Genomic DNA, 20,859 nt, shown 5'->3' with positions numbered 1-20,859 from the left:
TTATAAGCTGGATGTCCCCTGGGTGTGCCACTGTGAACATGCAGCTCTGTGCAAGCCCTGCTCGGGTCCAGCTGCCACTCCCTAGGCAGAGCCCTGCTTTTAATGCTGGCACGTCATACCTGTCCAGAAATCTTTGGTAGCTCTTCTCCAAATGTTACAAGTAGTTTGGGGGCTGTCTCTCTTTTGAGAAGAATTGACTCATCTAGAACACTTCCAAAGGTCTGTCAAATTAGTCTTCGGGTTATCTGTGTGACTGGCACCATGTCCAGCCCTCCTATATGTGATTCCTAGAAGGGTAAATATGAAGACATGAGCTCTGTACTTTTGAAGCCTTGTTCTCTGTATTAAAAGCCTGCTTTTTATGCACACAGAATGTGGTTCAACGCTAACCTGTCTGTTCCCTTCCAGCTGTACCTTGGAGTGGTGCTGTCAGCGGTTGTCATCATAACTGGCTGCTTCTCCTACTATCAAGAAGCTAAAAGTTCAAAGATCATGGAATCCTTCAAAAACATGGTCCCTCAGGTACCTGGTGCTTTGTCCTTCCCCAGTGGGTGGCTTAGCTCCAAGAGTATGAATCGTGAAAGGCTTTTCTAGTATCAAGTGGCTCCAGTGGAGAGATAGTTGTCTTTCCCCTTTACCCAGAACCAGACCCCCTTGCCTTCTGTGTCAGGAAGTGATAGCTGCCTCCTGAACATCAGCCCTTTACACGGGCACCTGTCTAAAAGCCTTTACCTTTCAGTAACTGACAAGCAGCCTTATGTAACTTGTATAAGTTGAAAAGGTGAATAATACCTTTATTATGGATTCAGATGCTTAGGATTTTTATAGATGGTTTAAAATTTTATTTTCTTGTTTTGGATACTACTCTCTCCTTGTCAGTATCTGTTTTGATCTGACTTAATGGTGTAATCTGTTTTTCCTTCCAAAGCAAGCCCTTGTGATCCGAAATGGTGAGAAAATGAGCATCAATGCAGAGGAGGTCGTGGTCGGGGATCTGGTGGAAGTGAAAGGAGGGGACCGAATCCCCGCTGATCTCAGAATCATATCTGCGAACGGCTGCAAGGTACCTCTCAGACCGGCCTCTGAGAGCTGGCCCTGCTGTTTGGGCAGACAAGGGGGGCAGCACGGGCTGGGTGACGAGACTGGGGTTCCCCTGACACTGCTTGTTTTTCTCACTTTCAGGTGGATAACTCTTCACTCACTGGTGAATCGGAACCCCAGACGAGGTCTCCAGATTTCACAAATGAGAACCCTCTGGAGACGAGGAACATCGCCTTCTTTTCCACCAACTGTGTTGAGGGTAGATCATTTTAATGCACTAGTATGCACGGCATGGTATTTATCTTGGGCGTTAACAAAAAACTAAGCAAAACAAAATAGCCAGAGGCCTATTTCTCCTCTTGTTCCACCTACTCCATTGTGACCCCTTGCATCAAAGGAGAGAGCAAAGGCGCACAGGTTGCTGGCAGGAAAGCCAGGGAGCCCTGCGGCTGCGTCTCCCCTTCCTCCAGGCCCAGCCTGCTGCTTCCGTTTTCACTGCCAATCCAGCACAGACATTGAGCTGCTGACCTCTTAATGGATTAGAAATCCCTTTGCCCAAGTGTCTGTGGTTTAATACCAACTGTATATACAGCCAGGGAACTGGCCCTTAAAAACATATGTTCTTGTCCCTTTTTTCCAACCATACTATGTAATTGTGCAAATTCTGTGGCTTCTTTCCAGTTAGATGCAGTTTGGTACAATCTCCCATACTCTTTCTTAAGGGACTGCACGTGGCATTGTCGTATACACTGGCGATCGCACTGTCATGGGAAGAATCGCCACACTGGCTTCTGGGCTAGAAGGCGGCCAGACCCCCATTGCTGCAGAAATTGAACATTTTATCCACCTGATCACGGGTGTGGCTGTGTTCCTGGGTGTGTCTTTCTTCATCCTTTCCCTGATCCTTGAGTACACCTGGCTTGAAGCTGTCATCTTCCTCATTGGTATCATTGTAGCCAATGTACCAGAGGGCCTGCTGGCCACTGTCACGGTAAGAGGCTTGGGAAGAGTGGTCACTCTGGTCACCTTGTGTGTGAGACGCGTCCCTCTTCTAAGGGGTTGCGTTTATGTACCGTTTCTCTCAGAGCCACACCGCTTGTCGAGCTTTGACAGTGAGAAAAACCTCAGCGTGTGTTTATACAGGCAGTAGCCCCAAAGCACAGCTTTGTCCTTAAATGCCACGATCCAGAGTTGTGTGCTGGGGAAAGGGGAAGGGCTGCGAGTTAGGTGAGGGGAACAATGTATTGCTTTCTGGAGGGGAGGGGGAAGGCCCATATACATGTTATTATTATTATTTCCTTAGGCTTCAACAGGAGGTTGGAGAGATTTAATTTCAAAGTTCTTTCATATTAGGGTATAGCAGGAATCTGTGTAGAATTCCAGCCTGATTGAGGGAAGGAATCTAATTCTGAATATTTTTAAGGTGTGTCTGACACTCACTGCCAAGCGCATGGCAAGGAAAAACTGCTTAGTGAAAAACTTAGAAGCTGTGGAGACCTTGGGGTCCACATCCACCATCTGCTCGGATAAGACTGGAACTCTGACTCAGAACCGGATGACAGTGGCCCACATGTGGTTTGACAATCAAATCCACGAAGCTGATACAACCGAGAACCAGAGTGGTAAGAGCGCGGCAGCCACACACTTGAGCCACCTCTTTACTTTGCTTGTTTTTTCATTTTTTAATAAGAAATTGCATGATTTTTTTGTTTTTTGTTTTTTGTTTTTTTTGAAGCTCATGGCAGTTTCTTATTTCATTACGTTTTGGTAACCTTTATCATTTGGTAAAGAGTCAAAGATACAGGGTTTAGATGGGTTTTTTCTACGTGTTAATAGAAGAGTTAATTTGCCCTACAAATGTGATTGGAAACTGTCTAAAACCTGATTAGTTTCATTAATTGAGAAATGGAATGAAACATACTAGACTTTTATGGGCCTTCAGTAGGAGAACTGGGAACATGGCGTTTGAAGTTAACAGGCATTCTTTCCTGTGTTCTCACCTCCATCAGGTGTCTCTTTTGACAAGACTTCAGCCACCTGGCTTGCTCTCTCCAGAATTGCTGGTCTTTGTAACAGGGCAGTGTTTCAGGCTAACCAGGAGAACCTACCTATTCTTAAGGTACGCTCAGGAGTTGCTGTTAACCGTTAGTTTACCTTTTGCTGGGTATAGATACTGCCCAAGAATTGCCACTGAGTGGTCTTATTAAATAGCACGTCACCTCAGTGTCTGTACAACCACCGTTCGCGGTAGAGCTTGGGACAGTCCGCGTGGTGATCGATGATGGGTAGCTGTATGGAAAGCCGTGTGTCCAGAGAGGTTGGAGAAAAGGAAGGATACAGTGAAGATCTGACCGAGGAGCAGGGGGAGGTGGAAGGCAACCTTTAAACCTGATTAGCCTGCTTTGACTACTCTGAGTTTATCTATCTCCTAACCTAGTGGACAGTGAGGGCTGCTCCAGTGACTCCATAATCGTATTTGCATATTAGAATACAGTAGATTCCAGTAAATCCTTTAAGCCATTTATTTTCTTAAAATAGCTCAGCTTATCTTATTTGTTCTTTGCTTATTTACTAATGATGCGAAAATAAGCTCAAGACAAAAATAAGCTCAGCCTCATGGAATTCTCATGCAGTTGGAAATGACCGAGGTTTTTCTCTGTTGCCCCAGTAAAGATGAAGTCTCAGAAAGGTCGTGAGCTCCACAAAGTCCTTCAGGAGGAGAAGCGGCCATATGAGGCTTTCTAGACTCTGGGTCCCTTCTGTGGAGCTACCAGTGGTAGTTTGGGGTGTAAACTGAGTTACCAGAGAGAATGTGGCTTAAATGTAACTGAAATGGCCTCTATTGGAAAATAGGGTCTGTTTATTCTGTAAAGGGGATTTCCCAGACATTGCCTTGATGTTGATTGGAGGATGATGTTGCTTATCTTGGGGATGAAATTTGACATGTCTGCCTCATGTTTTTCTTTCTCAAAGTGGAGATTTTCTAGGCTTTAAGCATTGGGACTCACACATACCAAATCTTTTCTGATGTAAAATCCCCAGAAAGATAGCAGGAGATGTATTATCAGTATTTCCGGAGTTGAGTAGTGTTGATGGCATTATTGCCCATAAAAGGGGGCAGTAGCCCTGCTTCAGTAACTGGCTTTTCCTAAAAACGATCTCCACTTACTTTGTGTTTCATACCAAACCCTATGCCGTTCTTACTACACAAGGTTAGTATACTTGTGAGCATTAATTTGCTTGTCTGCTTAGGCAGCCTGGGATGTCAGAGCTCTAAAATTTATAAAGACATAAATGTTGTCCACAACTTGAAATGTTTTTACTATGTTAAAAATATAAGCATGTCATCATAAAAGTATATCACAGGAAATACAAGTATGTTACCTGACATGTGGTTTCAAAGTAAAATGCCTGCTGATTAGATTATATCAGGGCCGAACTGGTGCTCCCGTGTGCTGTGCGGCCTTCAGGGCCAGATAATTTTACACATTATGTTTAGAATGTAAAGTGCTCTACTTTGCCCTTGAAGCAGACCATTTGCCCCCAGTCCTGAAACCCTAGGCTATTTTTTAAATTCTAGGGCAATGAAGGATACTATAAATATTTACCCTCTCGGCCTGGTATTTTCACTCCTAACCAGAAATACGTAGCTGGGAATAGTGTTGGCTTTGAGATGCTTCACAGGCCAGGGGAAGATAAAAATAGGCTAAAGTAGATTGGAAGGGTGTGTTGCTATTCTCTTGGGCCAGGTGAGGCCTTCATATACCCTTTTATTACCAGAATCTGATGTGGGTGGAGGAGCAGGTTGGAGTTGGGCTCTGAAGTGCTGTGCGCGCAGCCATCGGCCACTCTCCACATCGCTGCTTCCACCCCTCCTGTCCTTCCCACCTCTGACAAGATTGGAATATGGTCCAAGTTATTTTTCCTGTTTTTTTGGTGGTTCCTCAGTGACACTAATTTGGGATAATTAACAGAGGATGTCTCTGTTCACAGCGGGCTGTTGCCGGAGATGCCTCTGAGTCAGCGCTTCTAAAATGCATTGAGGTGTGCTGTGGATCTGTGAAGGAGATGAGAGAAAGATATGCCAAAATCGTGGAGATACCCTTCAACTCCACCAACAAGTACCAGGTCTGACGGTCAATCGTGTGGTTGGGTGAGGGCAGGCTGGGGACCAAGACGAGAGGAATGTAAACTTAAAGAAGAAATATTCTCTCTCCTTTTGGAGTTATAAGCTTTAACTTTAAATTTTACCCTGACTGCATATAGAAAATCCTAATTTAGTTGAGTATCAGTTGATAAATGAAACCGCTTACAAAATAATAGAGTGATCCCTTTGGAAATAATGTATTTGCAGTTTGGGATGGGGAGGGGGATGGAGTGTATGTGCACAAATGTGTGCCAATCCCTTTGTTCTGGAATGTTCTTCAGGAACATTTTGTATGTGAACATGTGTCAGGAATTTACAAATACACCATAGTGCTTGTTTTTTTTTTGTTTCTGTGGTGTTCAAAGTAGATCACAAGGGCTAAGATATCCCAGAGTTCAGAAAGAAGGACTCTTGGTGTGGTGGAGGGTTTGGGGGGGGGTTTAGAGTGGGGGGGGGTTGTTGACAAATACTAAATAGTAAGTGAAGCCTTGTTTTCCTCCAAGGACTGCCACCCCCCCCCCACCCATGTTCACATCTGAATAATTCTTCACAGTTGTCCATTCATAAGAACCCCAACACGTCTGAGCCCCGACACCTTTTGGTGATGAAGGGCGCCCCAGAAAGAATCCTGGACCGTTGCAGCTCGATCCTGATCCACGGCAAGGAGCAGCCCCTGGACGAGGAGCTGAAGGACGCCTTTCAGAATGCCTACCTGGAGCTGGGCGGCCTCGGAGAGCGGGTGCTAGGTGCGTGAGGAGCCTGGCTGTGAGCACCTGCACGGCCCTGTCAGGCTGTCTAGGCTGGTGGACGGTTACAGGTGATCCCGTTAACCTCCACCTCTCTCTGACCTCCTCTGTGTCTCTCTGGGGTGATCTCAACCTGTTTACATTTGCCCCGTTATTTTGAGAACACTAAGTGCTTTAGAAATGTTAAGTGTTTGGGGCTGTGAGAAACCAGATCCTGATGGTTCGTTTCTGACTTGTACTTAGACCTTTGGTCTCGTGCTGGTCAGTTCTGTTTGTTTAAAAAGAAAGAAATGGGGGAAGGGAATCTTCCTTACCTACCTTTGTTGCTATGGCCACAATCAATAGGCTTAATTAAATTAAAATTAATTCTTAGTGCATCTGGAGTATAGCCATTTCCTGACTGCCTTTGAATGGTTGTGAATTTATATGGGAACTTAGCTCATAAACTAGACTAACAACAGTAAACTTTTAGTCTCAGATGGTATTTATCTCCCTCCCTGATAGCCACTGAGATTTAGAAGTTCATTCCTACCCCTAATATTCATGCACATGTTTGAGAAACTGGCATTCATAATATTTTGTAGACAGATAAATATAAATTTATTATTCACCTAATTCTTTCTGTTCTCTTTAACTTGAATAATTTAGAACTGGTTACCTGGTCCCATACCCAGGCACTTAGCCTTTTCCTTGTGTGTGATTCGTGGTGTCTTTCATACATGTCTGTCCAACTGAAAGATCACTGTAAGTGATTTTTGCCTCCCCACCTCCATGACTCCAAAGCAGAAGTCTCTTTTCTTTGAGTCCACATTTCAAAGATCATTTCAGCCTTCATACAAAATTGAAGGGGGTATTGAATGTCTTGATTCGTGTGTTGACTGTAATGCCAGATGATGAACCTCTCGGGCAGAATGTGCCTCATCTGCGTTATTCCTTCACGTAGCCAGTGTGATGCCCCATATTGGTGCTCAGTAACATATTTTGGTTAAATGAACAAGCGAGCAGACGTGTGACCTCATTTTTTCCAGAGAGGGTAGCTTGAGACATATAATTACATGATTTGCCAGATCCTGATAACCTCCTGTCAGTGGGCAGGTCTAGAACCCTAACATCTCAGTGCTCAGAATCACTGCGGTCAATTCAGTCTTCTCACGTCAAACAGTGCCTGTGTCTTTGTGGCCAAGAGTGATGGATTCTGTCTTATGAATTGGTTTTTTCTGTCAGTGACTCTTTACTATTCATAAATGTTAAACAAAACCTTCATTCTTTTGTGAAGCTATTTTAAAAATATTCCAGACCACACATCCGGCTGAAGGTAGATGTGGTGGGCAGGCTGCCGCTGTCCTCCTGGCTGCAGTGAGAATCCTCAAAGGCTCCCTGCCCCCCTTGCAGGTTTCTGCCACCTCCTTCTACCAGATGAGCAGTTTCCTGAAGGGTTCCAGTTCGACACTGATGATGTGAATTTCCCTGTGGATAACCTCTGCTTTGTCGGGCTCATCTCCATGATCGACCCTCCACGGGCGGCTGTTCCCGATGCTGTGGGCAAATGCCGAAGTGCTGGAATTAAGGTAGTGCCGGATGCTGCCTGTGCTGGTCAGGCTGCCCTCCAGGGCCAGGTGGCCGGCTGTTTTGTCACCTGGAGCATTAGTTTCTCATCTCCAAAGCTTTAGTTGCAAGCAGAAAAGATCAAATAGTATTAGAGTGTTGGCGTAAACAGCAGGTAAGATTAAAGAGGAAAACACTTCTTTATCAAAGAAATGTAAGCCAAATAAAAAAAGACTTGAAGTTTTAAATATTGAAATACCTTTATTATTCTGAATTAATAGCAGTGAATGGCATGTCTGTTTCCAATGGACTTTTTCAGTGAATGTGTCTTTGAATTTATCTTAAGTACCTGAACATTATTACTCAGATGTACTAATACTCTGCTGCTGGGTACTTGATTTGGTTTTATTTCTCCCTGAAAAACTCATGAGTAATACTCTCCTGAAAACCTTTGGAGAAAATTATTCCCCTACCACATTGACTGTTTGTAGCCAAATATACTAAAAAGTATATTCTTCTGAGATAATCATTAGATCAAAAAGAATAGAAGCAATTTGGAATTCTTGCTACATACCGCTCTCACCCCAGATTGGGCCAGTTTGAGAATGCCAATCAGCAGTAATCTGGGGTGCCTCTACAATCTCACCAGCACCGGATTTTTGTATTTTGCTGGTTTTAATAAATAATGTATTTTTATGCAACTGTGTATAAAAGAAAAAACTAGGTATTGTGTATGCTAGTGACCATGCGCTAAGGTAAGATCATATTGGCTGTGTGTTTTCTTTCTGCGAACACATTTATGTAATGTGTTTTTTATTTTACAAAAAATAGAATATAAAACTTCAAGTCTTTTTATTTTGCTTACATTGCTTTGATAAAGAAGTGTTTTCCTCCTCAGTCTCTCACCTGCTGTTCACACCAACATTGTAATACTATTTGATTTTTTCTGCTTGCAAATACTATATTTTTGGCTCATGGATGTTTATTATGTTTTATATTTGCATTCTTTTCCTTTTGATGTTCTCAGCTGAGTCCTCCTTGATATTTACTTACTGATGTACAGGCTTTTTAGGTCATTTGCTTGGTAGTTGTGTTCACATTGTCCTGATTCTTGTTGTAGGTCATCATGGTCACGGGAGATCATCCAATCACAGCCAAAGCCATTGCCAAAGGTGTGGGCATCATCTCAGAAGGCAATGAGACCGTGGAAGACATTGCTGCCCGGCTCAACATCCCAGTCAGCCAGGTGAACCCCAGGTAAGGCTGGAAGCTCAATCAGTCTGCCGTGAACAAGCAGATAGTGGTGGTTAGAAACCTTTAGCCTCTGTAATAGTTCTCTGCTGGGCTTGCTCTGAGTAGGGCATGAACCTGCACTACTAGAAAGCAGTCTTGTCATCCCCAGGGAGGTCGTGGTAAGCAGCACTTAGGTGGTGCGTGGCTCCCACTTTGCTCGCAGGGTCTGGGGTTCACAGTGCCTCGCACAGGTGAAGTTGTGCAGTCAGCTCAGTAGTCTGGCTTCAGACTGCACGGTGTTAACCACCAAGCTGTACTGCTGAGCACCTTGATAATTTCCAGGTCCACACTAACAAAATAAAATAAAGTGACAATTGCTTAGGTCGTTCAGGCCAAGAAAAGAAAAATTTGGTAATAAAGGAAATAGATAAAAAAGTAATAGTTTTTTGTTTTTATGGTTTAGGGCCCCCACACCCTACTTTAGAGTTAGGGAAGGGTTTGGTCTTTAATCACCCCTGCCACTTTGTACACCTTGGTTATATTATTTCAGTGTGTCTTATAGTATGTCTTAGAAAGGGGAGGAAAGGAAGATGACAGATAGGCCTGTCCCATGGGTAGCTGTGAGTGAGCCTCCAGTGAGATAAACTACTTAAAATGCTCTGTAACCTGTAAAATGCTGCATGGACTGTAGCTTCTATGTTTGTATCATTTACAAAGTGTGTACGTTACCAAGTGCATCCCCTCATCATGCTGCCGATGAAATGGGTGACTTTATTTTTTGGTCCTAATTAGAGATGCCAAGGCCTGTGTGGTACATGGCAGTGATCTGAAGGACATGACCTCTGAGCAACTGGATGAGATTTTGAAGTACCACACGGAGATCGTGTTCGCCAGGACCTCCCCTCAGCAGAAGCTTATCATTGTGGAAGGCTGCCAGAGACAGGTCAGTGAGCCCTGGTGTCAGGCGGCCTCGGGGACGGGACTTGCGGTGGGAACAAAGCAGCAGGATAGAAACATACCCAGTGTTATCAGACGTGTGTGAAAGGTGCCAGTGAGGCTCCCAGGCCCAGGGGAGGAGTTCTCTTTGACTTCTTCTCTTTTTTTTTTTTGGAGACAGAGTCTCACTCTGTCACCCTGGGTTGAGTGCTATGGCATCATAGCTCACAGCAAGCAACCTCAAACTCCTAGGCTCGAGTGATCCCCTTGCCTCAACCTCCTGGGTAGGTAGGATTACAGATGCCCACCACAACACCTGGCTAAATTTTTTATTTTTAGTAGAGGTGGGGGTCTTACTCTTGCACAGACCAGTCTTGAACTCCTAAATTCAAGCAGTCCTCCACCTTAGCCTCCTAGAGTGCTAAGATTACAGGCGTGAGCAACCGTGCCCGGCCGAGGATCCCTTAACAGTTTAGTAGCCACAGAAGCCTGAACCTTCAGCAGACTTCTTTGCACTAGCAATAGGGGCTCTTAAAATCTGTAATAGAGACTTGAATGACCAGGGGACTTTTGCCCCTTACCTTGAAAAGACGGGGGGGGGGGCAGATACAGGAATGAGATTTTCCAGAGTGCCACTCACCAAAATCATTGCTTTGAGCAACCCTTGTTAATCTCACTATTACATGGTTCAGAAAACATACAGTCTTTCCGGGGAAGAGGGCAGCGTCAGTAACCAGCACTGAGTGGGGCACTCACCTCATTGATTTGCATCCCTACAATGAACAATTTCACTAACCCACCCCTTCTTTTGGGCAGGGTGCTATTGTGGCTGTCACTGGCGATGGTGTGAATGACTCCCCAGCTTTGAAGAAAGCGGACATCGGGGTTGCTATGGGGATTGCTGGCTCAGACGTGTCTAAGCAAGCTGCTGACATGATTCTTTTGGATGACAACTTTGCCTCCATTGTGACTGGAGTAGAAGAAGGTGAGCCCAGTGTGTTGAAGATGCTCACCCAGAACTCCTGCAGATGCTGGATCTGTATCCGTCTCTGCACACTGCCTGCCTGTGTTTAGTTTCTAGTCAGCCTGTCTCTCTCAGCCATACAGTAACCAAATCTCGCTTTTCATAGGTCGTCTGATCTTTGATAACTTGAAGAAATCCATTGCTTATACCCTAACCAGTAACATTCCAGAAATTACCCCCTTCCTGATATTTATTATTGCAAACATTCCACTACCACTGGGGACTGTCACCATCCTCTGCATTGACTTGGGCACTGACATGGTGAGTGTGACAGCAACCATGCATCTGGGGTGGCGGGTGTAAGCCAGGTCCCCGTTCTCTGGCATTAGTGCTCTACTGTGTTCCCAGGACCCGCAAGGGTGGCCTGGCATTAGGAAAAGATTCTCCAGAGCTATATTCAGCGTGTCTCCCAGTCTCCGCAATAAAGAATCAGTGTTTTCATTCTTCATGGCAATTAATGCTTATTTATCAGATGGGAATTTCCCATTTTAAAAAATTTACCTTTTTTTTTTTTAAGTGAGACCCATAAAAAAGAAATTTATAACAAAAGGTTCATAATATTAGCTTCCTTGTGTTTTTGGTAACTTTAAATTCCTTCTCGCCCTTCCTACCCCAGGTTCCTGCCATCTCCCTGGCTTATGAGCAGGCTGAGAGTGACATCATGAAGAGACAGCCCAGGAATCCCAAAACGGACAAACTCGTGAATGAGCGGCTGATCAGCATGGCCTATGGACAGATCGGTGAGCCTGGCACAGAGTAGGAAGGGGGCGGGTTTAACGCATGTGTGGGGGTCGTGGCTGCCCCAGATATTTCTCAGACTTCAGATCCAGGGTGTAGGGTGAAACTGTGGAGTTTTTCTGAATTCCACATGAAGGGTGGCGCCTATGGCTCAAGGAGTAGGGTGCCGGCCCCATATTCCAGGGGTGGCAGGTTCAAACCTGGCCCCAACCAAAAACTGCAAAAAAAAAAAAAAAAAAACTAAATTTGGGGCAGCGCCTGTGGCTCAGTGAGCCAGGTGCCAGCCTCATATACCGAGGGTGTTGGGTTCAAACCCAGCCCTGGCCAAACTGCAACAAAAAAAAAAAATAGCCGGGCGTTGCGGCAGCCGCCTGTGGTCCCAGCTACTCAGGAGGCTGAGACAAGAGAATCGCCTAAGCCCAAGAGCTGGAGGTTGCTGTGAGCTATGATGTCACAGTACTCTATGGAGGGTGACAAAGTAACACTCTGTCTCTTAAAAAAAAAAAAACTAAAACCTAAATTCCACATGAAAATAAATCTTCTGCCATTTGCCTAGTTACCTTTTTATGAAAACTGTAGTCAACTCTGCCTGAGAACTGAGGGTATCCTTGCTGACTATGCCCCTGGGATGTTCAGTGAAGTTCAAAGGAGACCTGCCTGGATTAACTCTAAGGTGGCATTCCCTGGGGTACACAATTATCTGTCACTAATTTGGATGGAGAGTTAGGCATTGAAGAAATCATGGGTTTAGGCTCGGCGCCTATAGCTCAACCGGCTAAGGCGCCAGCCACGTACACCTAAGGTGGCGGGTTCGAATCCCCAGCCCGGACCCGCCAAACAACGACGGCTGCAACCAAAAAATAGCCGGGCACTGTGGCGGGTGCCTGTGGTCCCAGCTACTTGGGAGGCAGAGGCAGGAGACTCGCTTGAGCCCAGGAGTTGGAGGTTGCTGTGAGCTGTAATGCCACGGCACTCTGCCCAGGGGGACAGCTTGAGGCTCTGTCTCAAAAAAAAAAAAAAAAAAGAAATCATGGGTTTAAAGGTCTGGCTGGTAGGTCACCACCAAATGGGGAACCTGTACCCACATGGCCTTGCTGTTGATCTCTGCTCCACCAGCAGAGCTTGACCAGCCAACAGGTGTCTAGGTGGGGGGCAGTCAGATGCCCTACATTTGCAAATCCTCTGCCAAGTCTCCTTCAGGGGAACCCAGGGAAGCCATCTTGAGCAGTTTGTTCTTCTGAATTAATGGATTGCTTCACTGAACATGCAAGTAGAACAGATTAGTGCATTACGGAAATTGTGGCAAAGATTCTTTAGACTGCTGCGAGTGACCCCTATGTCTCTGCCAGGCCTGCAGAAGGGCGTGGAAATGCCCTTGCATAAACTTCTCACATTAAAGTTGTTTCCCCAATTTCTCAGGTATGATCCAGGCCCTGGGGGGCTTTTTCACTTACTTTGTGATCCTGGCTGAGAATGGCTTCCTCCCAATTCACCTGTTGGGCCTCCGAGTGGACTGGGATGACCGCTGGATCAATGATGTGGAGGACAGCTATGGACAGCAGTGGGTGAGTAGGGGCCCTCACATGACCAGAGCCACAGCTCCTCAAGCCCCCACTGCCACCAGCCATGTGGGTAAAGAGCTACATCTCATCTGTCTGCCTCTTGCATTTCAGACCTACGAGCAGAGGAAAATCGTGGAGTTCACCTGCCACACAGCCTTCTTCGTCAGTATCGTGGTGGTGCAGTGGGCCGACTTGGTCATCTGTAAGACCAGGAGGAATTCAGTCTTCCAGCAGGGGATGAAGTGAGTGGGGAAGGGCATGTCAGGGGCCCAAGCCCACAAAGGGATTTGGTGATTTTTAAACCCTTTGCAAAAAATCCCACCATCTGACTGGGTTTCTGGAATCTAGTTTTAGGAGCAAATTTAAGAAGCAAAATGTTGTTTTCTAGTTTTTTCATCTGACTTTTGAGTACCTAAGGATTGATCTATTATTCAACACATAGCACTTGAAGATAAGTCTATTTGCGTCTTCTAAGCTTTCTCCCTCCCCTCTTTAATTTTAGGAACAAGATCTTAATATTTGGCCTCTTTGAAGAGACGGCCCTTGCTGCTTTCCTTTCCTACTGCCCTGGAATGGGTGTCGCCCTTAGGATGTATCCCCTCAAGTAAGTTGGTCCTCTTGAGTGTTGAATAGTATGTGCGGCCTTCTCCCTCAAGACATGCGTTAATAGCTGTTACTTTCAGATTTTGAGTGATGTATTCAAGAATTCCTATGAATTTTTGATTAAGGGGAAACTTGATTTGTCAGTAAATCCAATTGGGAAATCTAGGGTATAGGATTTGGCCCAAGGTAAGATAAGGCCAGACAGGCCCTGGCACCAGCTGGCCATAGTGAAGGCTCAGGTCCTGCACTGCCCTTGTCCAGGGGCTCTTCAGAGGCCAGCTGGGGCATCCTGGAGCGCAGGGCCCAGGCTTAAATCTTGACTTGCTTACCTACTCCTGGCCCATCATGAGCCCTCTACCTTTCTGGGACTCTGAATCCTCTGCTTCCAGAGAAAGAAGGTTGGAGAAGCAGATCTGAGGCCACGGGTAGAGTTGATCACAGGAAGTGCACCACTGGTCAGAACCAAGCCAACCTTTAAACACAGTGAATGACTGCCCTCCAGATAGACTTGAGTTTTCTCATAGAGCGTTTACCACAAACTCGTAGCTTTTTGCAACATCGAGTTGATGATAATCTAGTAACTGGTTGAGCTTAAGCAGCTGCAACTTAAGTAGAATGCACTAAGTCACAGGCTGTGGAACCCATTGCCACAGGCTCCTTTGAACTCCCAGTGGCCTGTCCTTGCTTAGACCCATCTGGACCATCCCACCTGGCCTGATGTCAAAACTTCCTTCTACTGGTCTTAGGCCTAAAGTAATCCAAACCCAGCAGCCTCATCCACTTGTAGCTGAGTGTCTGCAGCGATCGTCTGTGGGGTGGGTGAGCCTGGCGCCCGGCCTGTCTTTGAAGCTGTATCTGCTACCTGCCCAAGCTGGTGTGAGGGGAAGTCAGTCTCCCTTCACTGCCTGTGTGTCTGATAGGGCACGCCCTCTCTCTGGGGTCCCCGTGCTGTTCCCCCCACCCATCAGTCCCCATTTCCTCAGAGCTTGTCCCCCTGGGCTCTTGCCCTCCCGCCTGTGCAGTGTCCCTTCTCCTTTGGCATTCCTTGTTTGTCATTTCCGCTTCCATCAGGTGGTTGTCTTGAAGGCCGGGCCCGCAGTGTCTTTCTCTTTGTACTCCCAGCGTCCTGCACAGAGCAGAGCTGGCGTACACCAGGGACAAGCCATGCCCAAGTTGAGTTCTTTCAGCTCGGGCCACTGTTATCAAAAGGAGGCCAGGAGAGGTCACAGAGCTTTCCAGAAGGTGGAAATGGAAATCCACACTAGAAGCCTCACCACCTTCTCGGTCTTTCTCTCTTTGGTTACCACGGGAGCTTGTTCCTGATGGATTCTGCCCAGTTCTACTTGGCAGCTGAGTCAAATGAGCTCTAGCTGCTGTCACAGATGCCTGGAAAGAAGAAACCACCAGATTCCTGCCCAGGGACAGCCTTTGTCACATAATGGCAAAAGCTGGTCGTCACAGAAGCACCGGCCCTCCCACACAGGATGCCCAGAGCCTGTCTGCAGCCCAGGGCCTGTGTGGTCTTTGTGATCTGTTGGGGTCCCCAGGTCTGAGATCTAAACACAACTGGCTGTCCTAAATTCCATCATCAGAGAGCAGGTTTAGGGAATGATGAATAAACTAGTTTTGACCCACAGTGGCAGGTCTGTATCTTCAAATGCCAAGACATTAGGCAGGGGGAGTCAAAAGCGTCTTAAATGCTTTAGAAATGATAAAAAGAAAATGCGCAAATTCCTTGGGATTGTCAGTAGAAAATGTACTCAGCTCACCTTACAAATTGACTCTTAGGAAAACCAAACTGAAGGTGGGTGGGGATTCCTTTCTGCATGTCCGCAGGGTGGTTTCTACCTCATCACTAGGCCCTGGGCACATAGCAGTGTTTTTACGGGCATTTTTATTTGTTGTTCCTGATGGGACCAACTTGGCTTTTCTCCTGTCACTGGTGATGTGCTCTTCCTCTTTTCCTTTGAATTGTCTTCATGTTGTAAATTGGTACCTGATTCTATTTCCAGACCTACCTGGTGGTTCTGTGCCTTCCCCTACTCTCTCCTCATCTTCGTATATGACGAAGTCAGAAAACTCATCATCAGGCGACGCCCTGGCGGTAATCACAGGCCTTTTCACTTTGGTTGGGGGAGGGACTATAGTCCCCTCGGCCTTTGGGCTCCATCAGGGGGCCTGACTGACCGGTTGAGGCCTTTGCCCCAGCAAACCTACACTGTGGTCACGCCTTCACAGTGTAGATCTCAGCGTAGGACTGATCGCATTCTGGGCTTTAAAATACAAAGTAAATACAAGTTAGTAAAAATTGGTCAGAAATCTAAACCATTGTTACAGTAACATGATACTCCTAAGAAGATTTAAGTAAATGCATTTGAGGTTCCATATTGAATTTGAATGCCCCACTCTCGTCCTCCCCTGTTGATTTTTAGCCTGTTTCCCCCTGGGATGTCAGAGCAGGGAAAACTGACGTCATGTCTTCTCTTTGCCACCCACAGGCTGGGTGGAGAAGGAAACCTACTACTAGCTCCCGCCTTGCACGCCGCCGTGGAGCACAGCACCACACACCCTGCATCCACCCCGCCCCCTCTTTGTGTACTTAAGTCTTGGAGTCCAGAACTCTACCCTGGTAGGAAAGCACCGACGCATGTGGGGGAAGCGAGATGCCCTGGAATGAAGCATGTAGCTATACGGGGGGAGGGGGGAGGGCTGCCTGAAAAACACCACCTATGGGAATGACAGCGGGGAAGGTTTTTACGTGCCTTTCTGTTTTTGTAAAAAAGGAGAACTTGGAAAGACTGAAAGCATACATTTTATATCTGGATTTTTACAAATAAAGATGGCTATTATAACGGAGTTTGTCTGTACTGTCGTCACTTCTTGGGCACAGGTGGTCTTGTATGTGACCTGGAGCTATGGTTCTCAGCATGGGACCCCCAGGCTGGCAGCTGGTCATTGTCACCCAGGGGCATGTTAGGAAGGCATATCCAGACCCATGGAGTCAGACTAATTGGCAATGTGGCCTTAGTAAACTATCAAGTGATTTTGATTCACATTCAGGTTTGAGAACCACTGGCTAAGAGGGAACATTCTGCCCGTGTTAGTGAGCACAGAAGTTCTAGACTAGCGTGAGCAAGAATGAGACACCCCCCCCCTGCCATCTCTACTAAAAATAGCAAAACTAGCCTGGTGGTGTGGCAAGTGCCTGTAGTCCTAGCTACTTGGGATGCTGAGGCAAAAGGATCACTTGAACCCAGGAGTTTGAGGTTGCTATGAGCTGTGATGACACCATGGCACTCTACCGAGGGCAGCAGCATGAGATTGTCTCAAAAAGCAAAAAAAAATCTCAAGTACATGAGCTCACTTGACCCGTTCTTTGTCCTGGGAACTGTATCAGGTGGTGTGTCTATAACTCAGCTGCCTTAGTTTTTGGCTTCTAGGTGGAAGAACACCTCACCTGAACAATTTACGGAGCCTCAGTGTAACACCGCAGATGAGGCCCTTCTGCCACACTCAGCCCCAGCTTCCAGGCCTTCCTGCTTTCTCTTAAAAGATCACCCCCCACAAGAGCCTCGGATGTCTCAACACCGAGGTTTACTTGGCACGGGAGAAGCAGAGATCTGCTATGCACAGCCAGCCTGGCTCCTGTTTAACTTGTTCCTAATTTAGCAGCAAAAGGCACCGTGGCAGAGTGGTCTATGTGCCAGCAGGCACTTAGGGAAAAGTTGAATGAGGTCTGTTTACTTCAGGGTCAAGTCTGAGAACATCTTCCACCTTCAGAGTTGTAAAAGGCTTCTCAGTCACTAGTTGTCACCAAGAGCTGTCAGTGGACTGCTGTCAGAGACTGTCACTGCTGAGTATTGCCTCCAAGCAATTACAACAAGGAGCCCCTTCCTCTGGCACGAGACAGCGACTGTGGCCTGTCAGATAACCACATTCCTGTGCAGAGGGCAGGGAGGGACACAGGTGTGATTCCCCTGGACGGATGGTTTCCGCCCCAACCCCTCAGCTGGAGGAACTGGGAGGGCAGGGTGGTCCATGACTTGGGGGTATTTTTGCCTGGGAGGATCTCTACACTTGCAGGCAAGTCACCTGACCAGAGAACACTTACCTGTGATGAAGGTCAGGGGTGAGCCCTGACTGAAAAGAACTCGGGACATCCTGAGGCCTTAGCCTTTGAAGGGGGACGCCCAGGAGGCATCCAGGCCAGGGCTTCTCCGGCCACCCTAAGGAGCCCTAGTCTGGGAAAGGCTCTTGAGGGGGTTGGGAGAGGGGCAGGGCAAAGGGGAGGCTATGAACCTGCCACCCTGTTTTCCACCAGAACAATTCTGCCCTTTTCTATTTGACAATCCTTTGAATGAAAGTTTTATAGCCAAACATTTGATCTAGGGAAAGCTGGCACCAAAGCCAGGACTCCTAAGTGGCTGGAGCTTTCAAGTGCTGGGGCTCTCATCTCCACCCCTTCACACTCAAACTCACGTCAGCCCTGTCAGTAGCAGCTAAAACCACTCCACACAGTGACAATTCCCTCCAGATCCCAGCGTATGACACCCCCTCCCCTTTTTTTTGAGACACTCCATCACCCTGGGTAGAGAGCTATGGTGTCATAGCTCACAGCTACCTCAAATTCTTGGACTCAAGTGATCCTCCTGCCTCAGTCTCCTGAGTAGCTGGAAGTACAGGTGTGTGCCACAATACCAGGCTACTTTTTCTATTTGGGGTAGAGATAGGAGTCTCACTCTTGCTCAAGCTGGTCTCAAATTCCTGGGCTCAAGCGATCCACCTGTCTAGGCCCCCCCAAAAGCCCAGGACTGGACGTGAGCTGCCATGCTCAGCCTCCTGACCCCTTTTAATGCCCTCCTGAGACTTGACCACATGCTTTTCTGGCCATCCCAATGTATGAGCCCTCACTGGTTATTTCCAACTTCCATACTAGCCCTTCAGCATTTACATTTACTCCTCATGACCCCTTGGTCTAGCTGTCGCCCACTTCTCCTTCCCTTCATGGGAAAGCTTCTAAGAAGAGTCGTCATCCTTCCTCACTCTGAGTGCTCACTGCCCACTCATCCCTCCATCTCTGGTTAAACACATTCTTGACCAGTCACGAGCCAGCTGGTAACATGGTCAAAAATGTGTTAAAATGTTAGCGGTGCTAAGTGATTCTGTTATAAGCAGCTGAGAGATGAGGAGACAGAAAGAATAACATGGGCTGAATTTGGGACAACTGGGAATTGAGACTGGGAGCAGCTGCTATGTGATGGTCCACTGACGTCTGGTTGAGGTCGCCACTGATCTGATTTGGGGTCTGGTGGCACTTTGTAGTCCTTCCTTGGCCTCTACAGCACCTGTGTCATCTTTCACACCCCTCCTGACACCGCACTCCTTCCTTTCTGTCAGTGTCTCTCCCCATCCTCGGCACTCAGCCTCCCCCACCAGGTTCTTCAGGAGGGCCCCACCCCCTCCTGCCTGCTTCATGGTCTTCTGGATAATTCTAACTGGTAGGGTCCTCTCTCCTGAGCCCCAGGCCCATAAATCCGACCGCATTGGTTAGACATCTGCATTGGCTCAGAACATTCCAGGTCCCACAAATGAAGATGCTCTAGGCAGCAGTGACGCCCATCAGCCTCTTCCCAAGCTACAAACCTGCAAGTGAGGGGACACCTCTCCGTCCTTGGTGCAGCCCCCACCACCTAGTGAATCACCAGTCACAGTGCCTCCCACGGTGGTGGCTGCAAACATGGGCTGGGTGTCTTCTAACAGCCTTGGCACAGGTAGTGGCCCTGTCATGAAATGGCCACAGCCACGTAACTTCCCCTCTTTTGTTTCATGTCCTGTGAATATGGATGACACTTCAGAGTTGTTGAAAGAATTGAGACCGTATGTAAAGGGAGTCAGTGGCTGGCGCTCATTCAGTTCTCTGTGGCGGCTGCCCTCCACATCTGGACGTCTGCACCGTTTCTGCCTTTCTCTAACAGCTGCCTCTGGATTAGCCATATCAGCATCATCTGGGAACTGGTTAGAAGTGTATTTCTAATAGAAATACTGATACAGACCTACTGAATAGAAACTCTGGGGGTAGGACCCAGCAATCTACTTAAAGAAGCCTTCCAGGTAGTTCTGAGGCCCCTCAAACCTGAGGACTGTGACTCCTCCAGACTCCAGTCGGCTGCCTCTCTGAACCATCCCTGCATCTTCACCCATCTCAGCTGGGCCACCCGCCTTTCCCTTGGCTGTTCTTCTGTCCCTGTGGCATTCTCCCAGCCCATCCCCTTTCTCCACCAACCTTCCTGATCCACTCACTTCCCAGATACCCTCTAGGTCCGTGTTTTTCAACCTTGTTAAATGTCATGGCACACTTGAACCGATAAACTTCCACAGCACACTTAAATTATGTTGATCAAAAAAACTAGCTGGGTGTTTTGGCAGGTGCCTCCAGTACCAACTACTTGAATCTGCTGAGGCCAAGAGTCTGAGGTTGCTGAGAGCTATGAGACCATGGCACTCTACCCAGGGTGACAGAGTGAGACTATCTCAAAAAAAAAAAAAAAAAAAAAAAAAAGAATGTGTTTATTGTGCCTTGAACTTATTTTGAAAATAATTTAATTAATGATCTTTAAAACTTCATTGCGCACTGGTTGGAAATCACTGCTCTGGGTCTCTTGTCTTTGGGGAACTCTCGGTGGGGCCTCACTTTCGCACACCTTGCTGTAGCACTTACACCTCTGTTTAGGAGTGTTCTCTGATCGACTGAGTTCTCCGGTGCTGTGGACCAGGTTGTACCCCAACATCTAACGCAACCTGTGACTGAAGGCATGCTCACTTTTCCTTGCCCAGGCAGCCATAATTTTAACATTTTACTCTCACTTTCAATCTCTGTTTCCTGGCTTAGGGCTGACACGTTACCCAAGGAAAACCCATGCTCATTCTTGCCAACAAGCCCAGTTCAGTTAGGGCCTCTTCTCTCTCAAGACTTTGAAGTCTGAAATTAGAGTTTAAGAATGAGTCCTGCATAGAGCTAGGATGTTATAGTGTGAAGGGGGGAGCCAGGGCCAGCAAAGAAGAAAGGAGATCCATAACGGCCAGGTAAGGGGGCTCACGCCTGTCATTCTAGAATTCTGGGAGGCCAAAGTGGGTGCGTCATCAGAGCTCAGGAGTTCAAGACCAACCTGAGCAAGAGTGAGACCCCCACCTCTAAAAATAGCCAAGCACTGTGGCAGTTGCCTATAGTCCCAGCTACTTGGGAGGCTGAGGCAAGAGCTTGTGCCCAAGAGTTTGAGGTTGCTG

The 20,859-nt window shown here is 47.1% G+C and overlaps 1 protein-coding gene across 1 annotated transcript in view; it reads left to right on the top strand.

The window, feature by feature from the left end:
- ATP1A1 (ATPase Na+/K+ transporting subunit alpha 1) overlaps positions 1-16,431 on the top strand; it is a 30,792-nt gene extending 14,361 nt beyond the window's left edge. Inside the window, exons 5-23 of the mRNA XM_012807645.1 lie at positions 409-522; positions 929-1,063; positions 1,183-1,300; positions 1,764-2,032; positions 2,465-2,663; positions 3,051-3,160; positions 5,035-5,169; positions 5,742-5,934; positions 7,327-7,502; positions 8,600-8,736; positions 9,505-9,655; positions 10,465-10,633; positions 10,779-10,933; positions 11,289-11,412; positions 12,830-12,975; positions 13,084-13,214; positions 13,475-13,576; positions 15,588-15,679; positions 16,074-16,431. Of these exons, the coding sequence (XP_012663099.1) occupies positions 409-522; positions 929-1,063; positions 1,183-1,300; positions 1,764-2,032; positions 2,465-2,663; positions 3,051-3,160; positions 5,035-5,169; positions 5,742-5,934; positions 7,327-7,502; positions 8,600-8,736; positions 9,505-9,655; positions 10,465-10,633; positions 10,779-10,933; positions 11,289-11,412; positions 12,830-12,975; positions 13,084-13,214; positions 13,475-13,576; positions 15,588-15,679; positions 16,074-16,102 (2,685 nt within the window). The 3' untranslated portion in view covers positions 16,103-16,431. The remainder of the gene's footprint in view (positions 1-408; positions 523-928; positions 1,064-1,182; positions 1,301-1,763; positions 2,033-2,464; positions 2,664-3,050; positions 3,161-5,034; positions 5,170-5,741; positions 5,935-7,326; positions 7,503-8,599; positions 8,737-9,504; positions 9,656-10,464; positions 10,634-10,778; positions 10,934-11,288; positions 11,413-12,829; positions 12,976-13,083; positions 13,215-13,474; positions 13,577-15,587; positions 15,680-16,073) is intronic.
- Positions 16,432-20,859: the final 4,428 nt, after the last annotated feature.

Source organism: Otolemur garnettii, unplaced genomic scaffold (assembly GCF_000181295.1).
Source record: "Otolemur garnettii isolate 467f Iridium unplaced genomic scaffold, OtoGar3 scaffold00073, whole genome shotgun sequence".
Taxonomy (NCBI): domain Eukaryota; kingdom Metazoa; phylum Chordata; class Mammalia; order Primates; family Galagidae; genus Otolemur; species Otolemur garnettii.
This window is presented reverse-complemented; position numbering and strand designations above follow the sequence as displayed.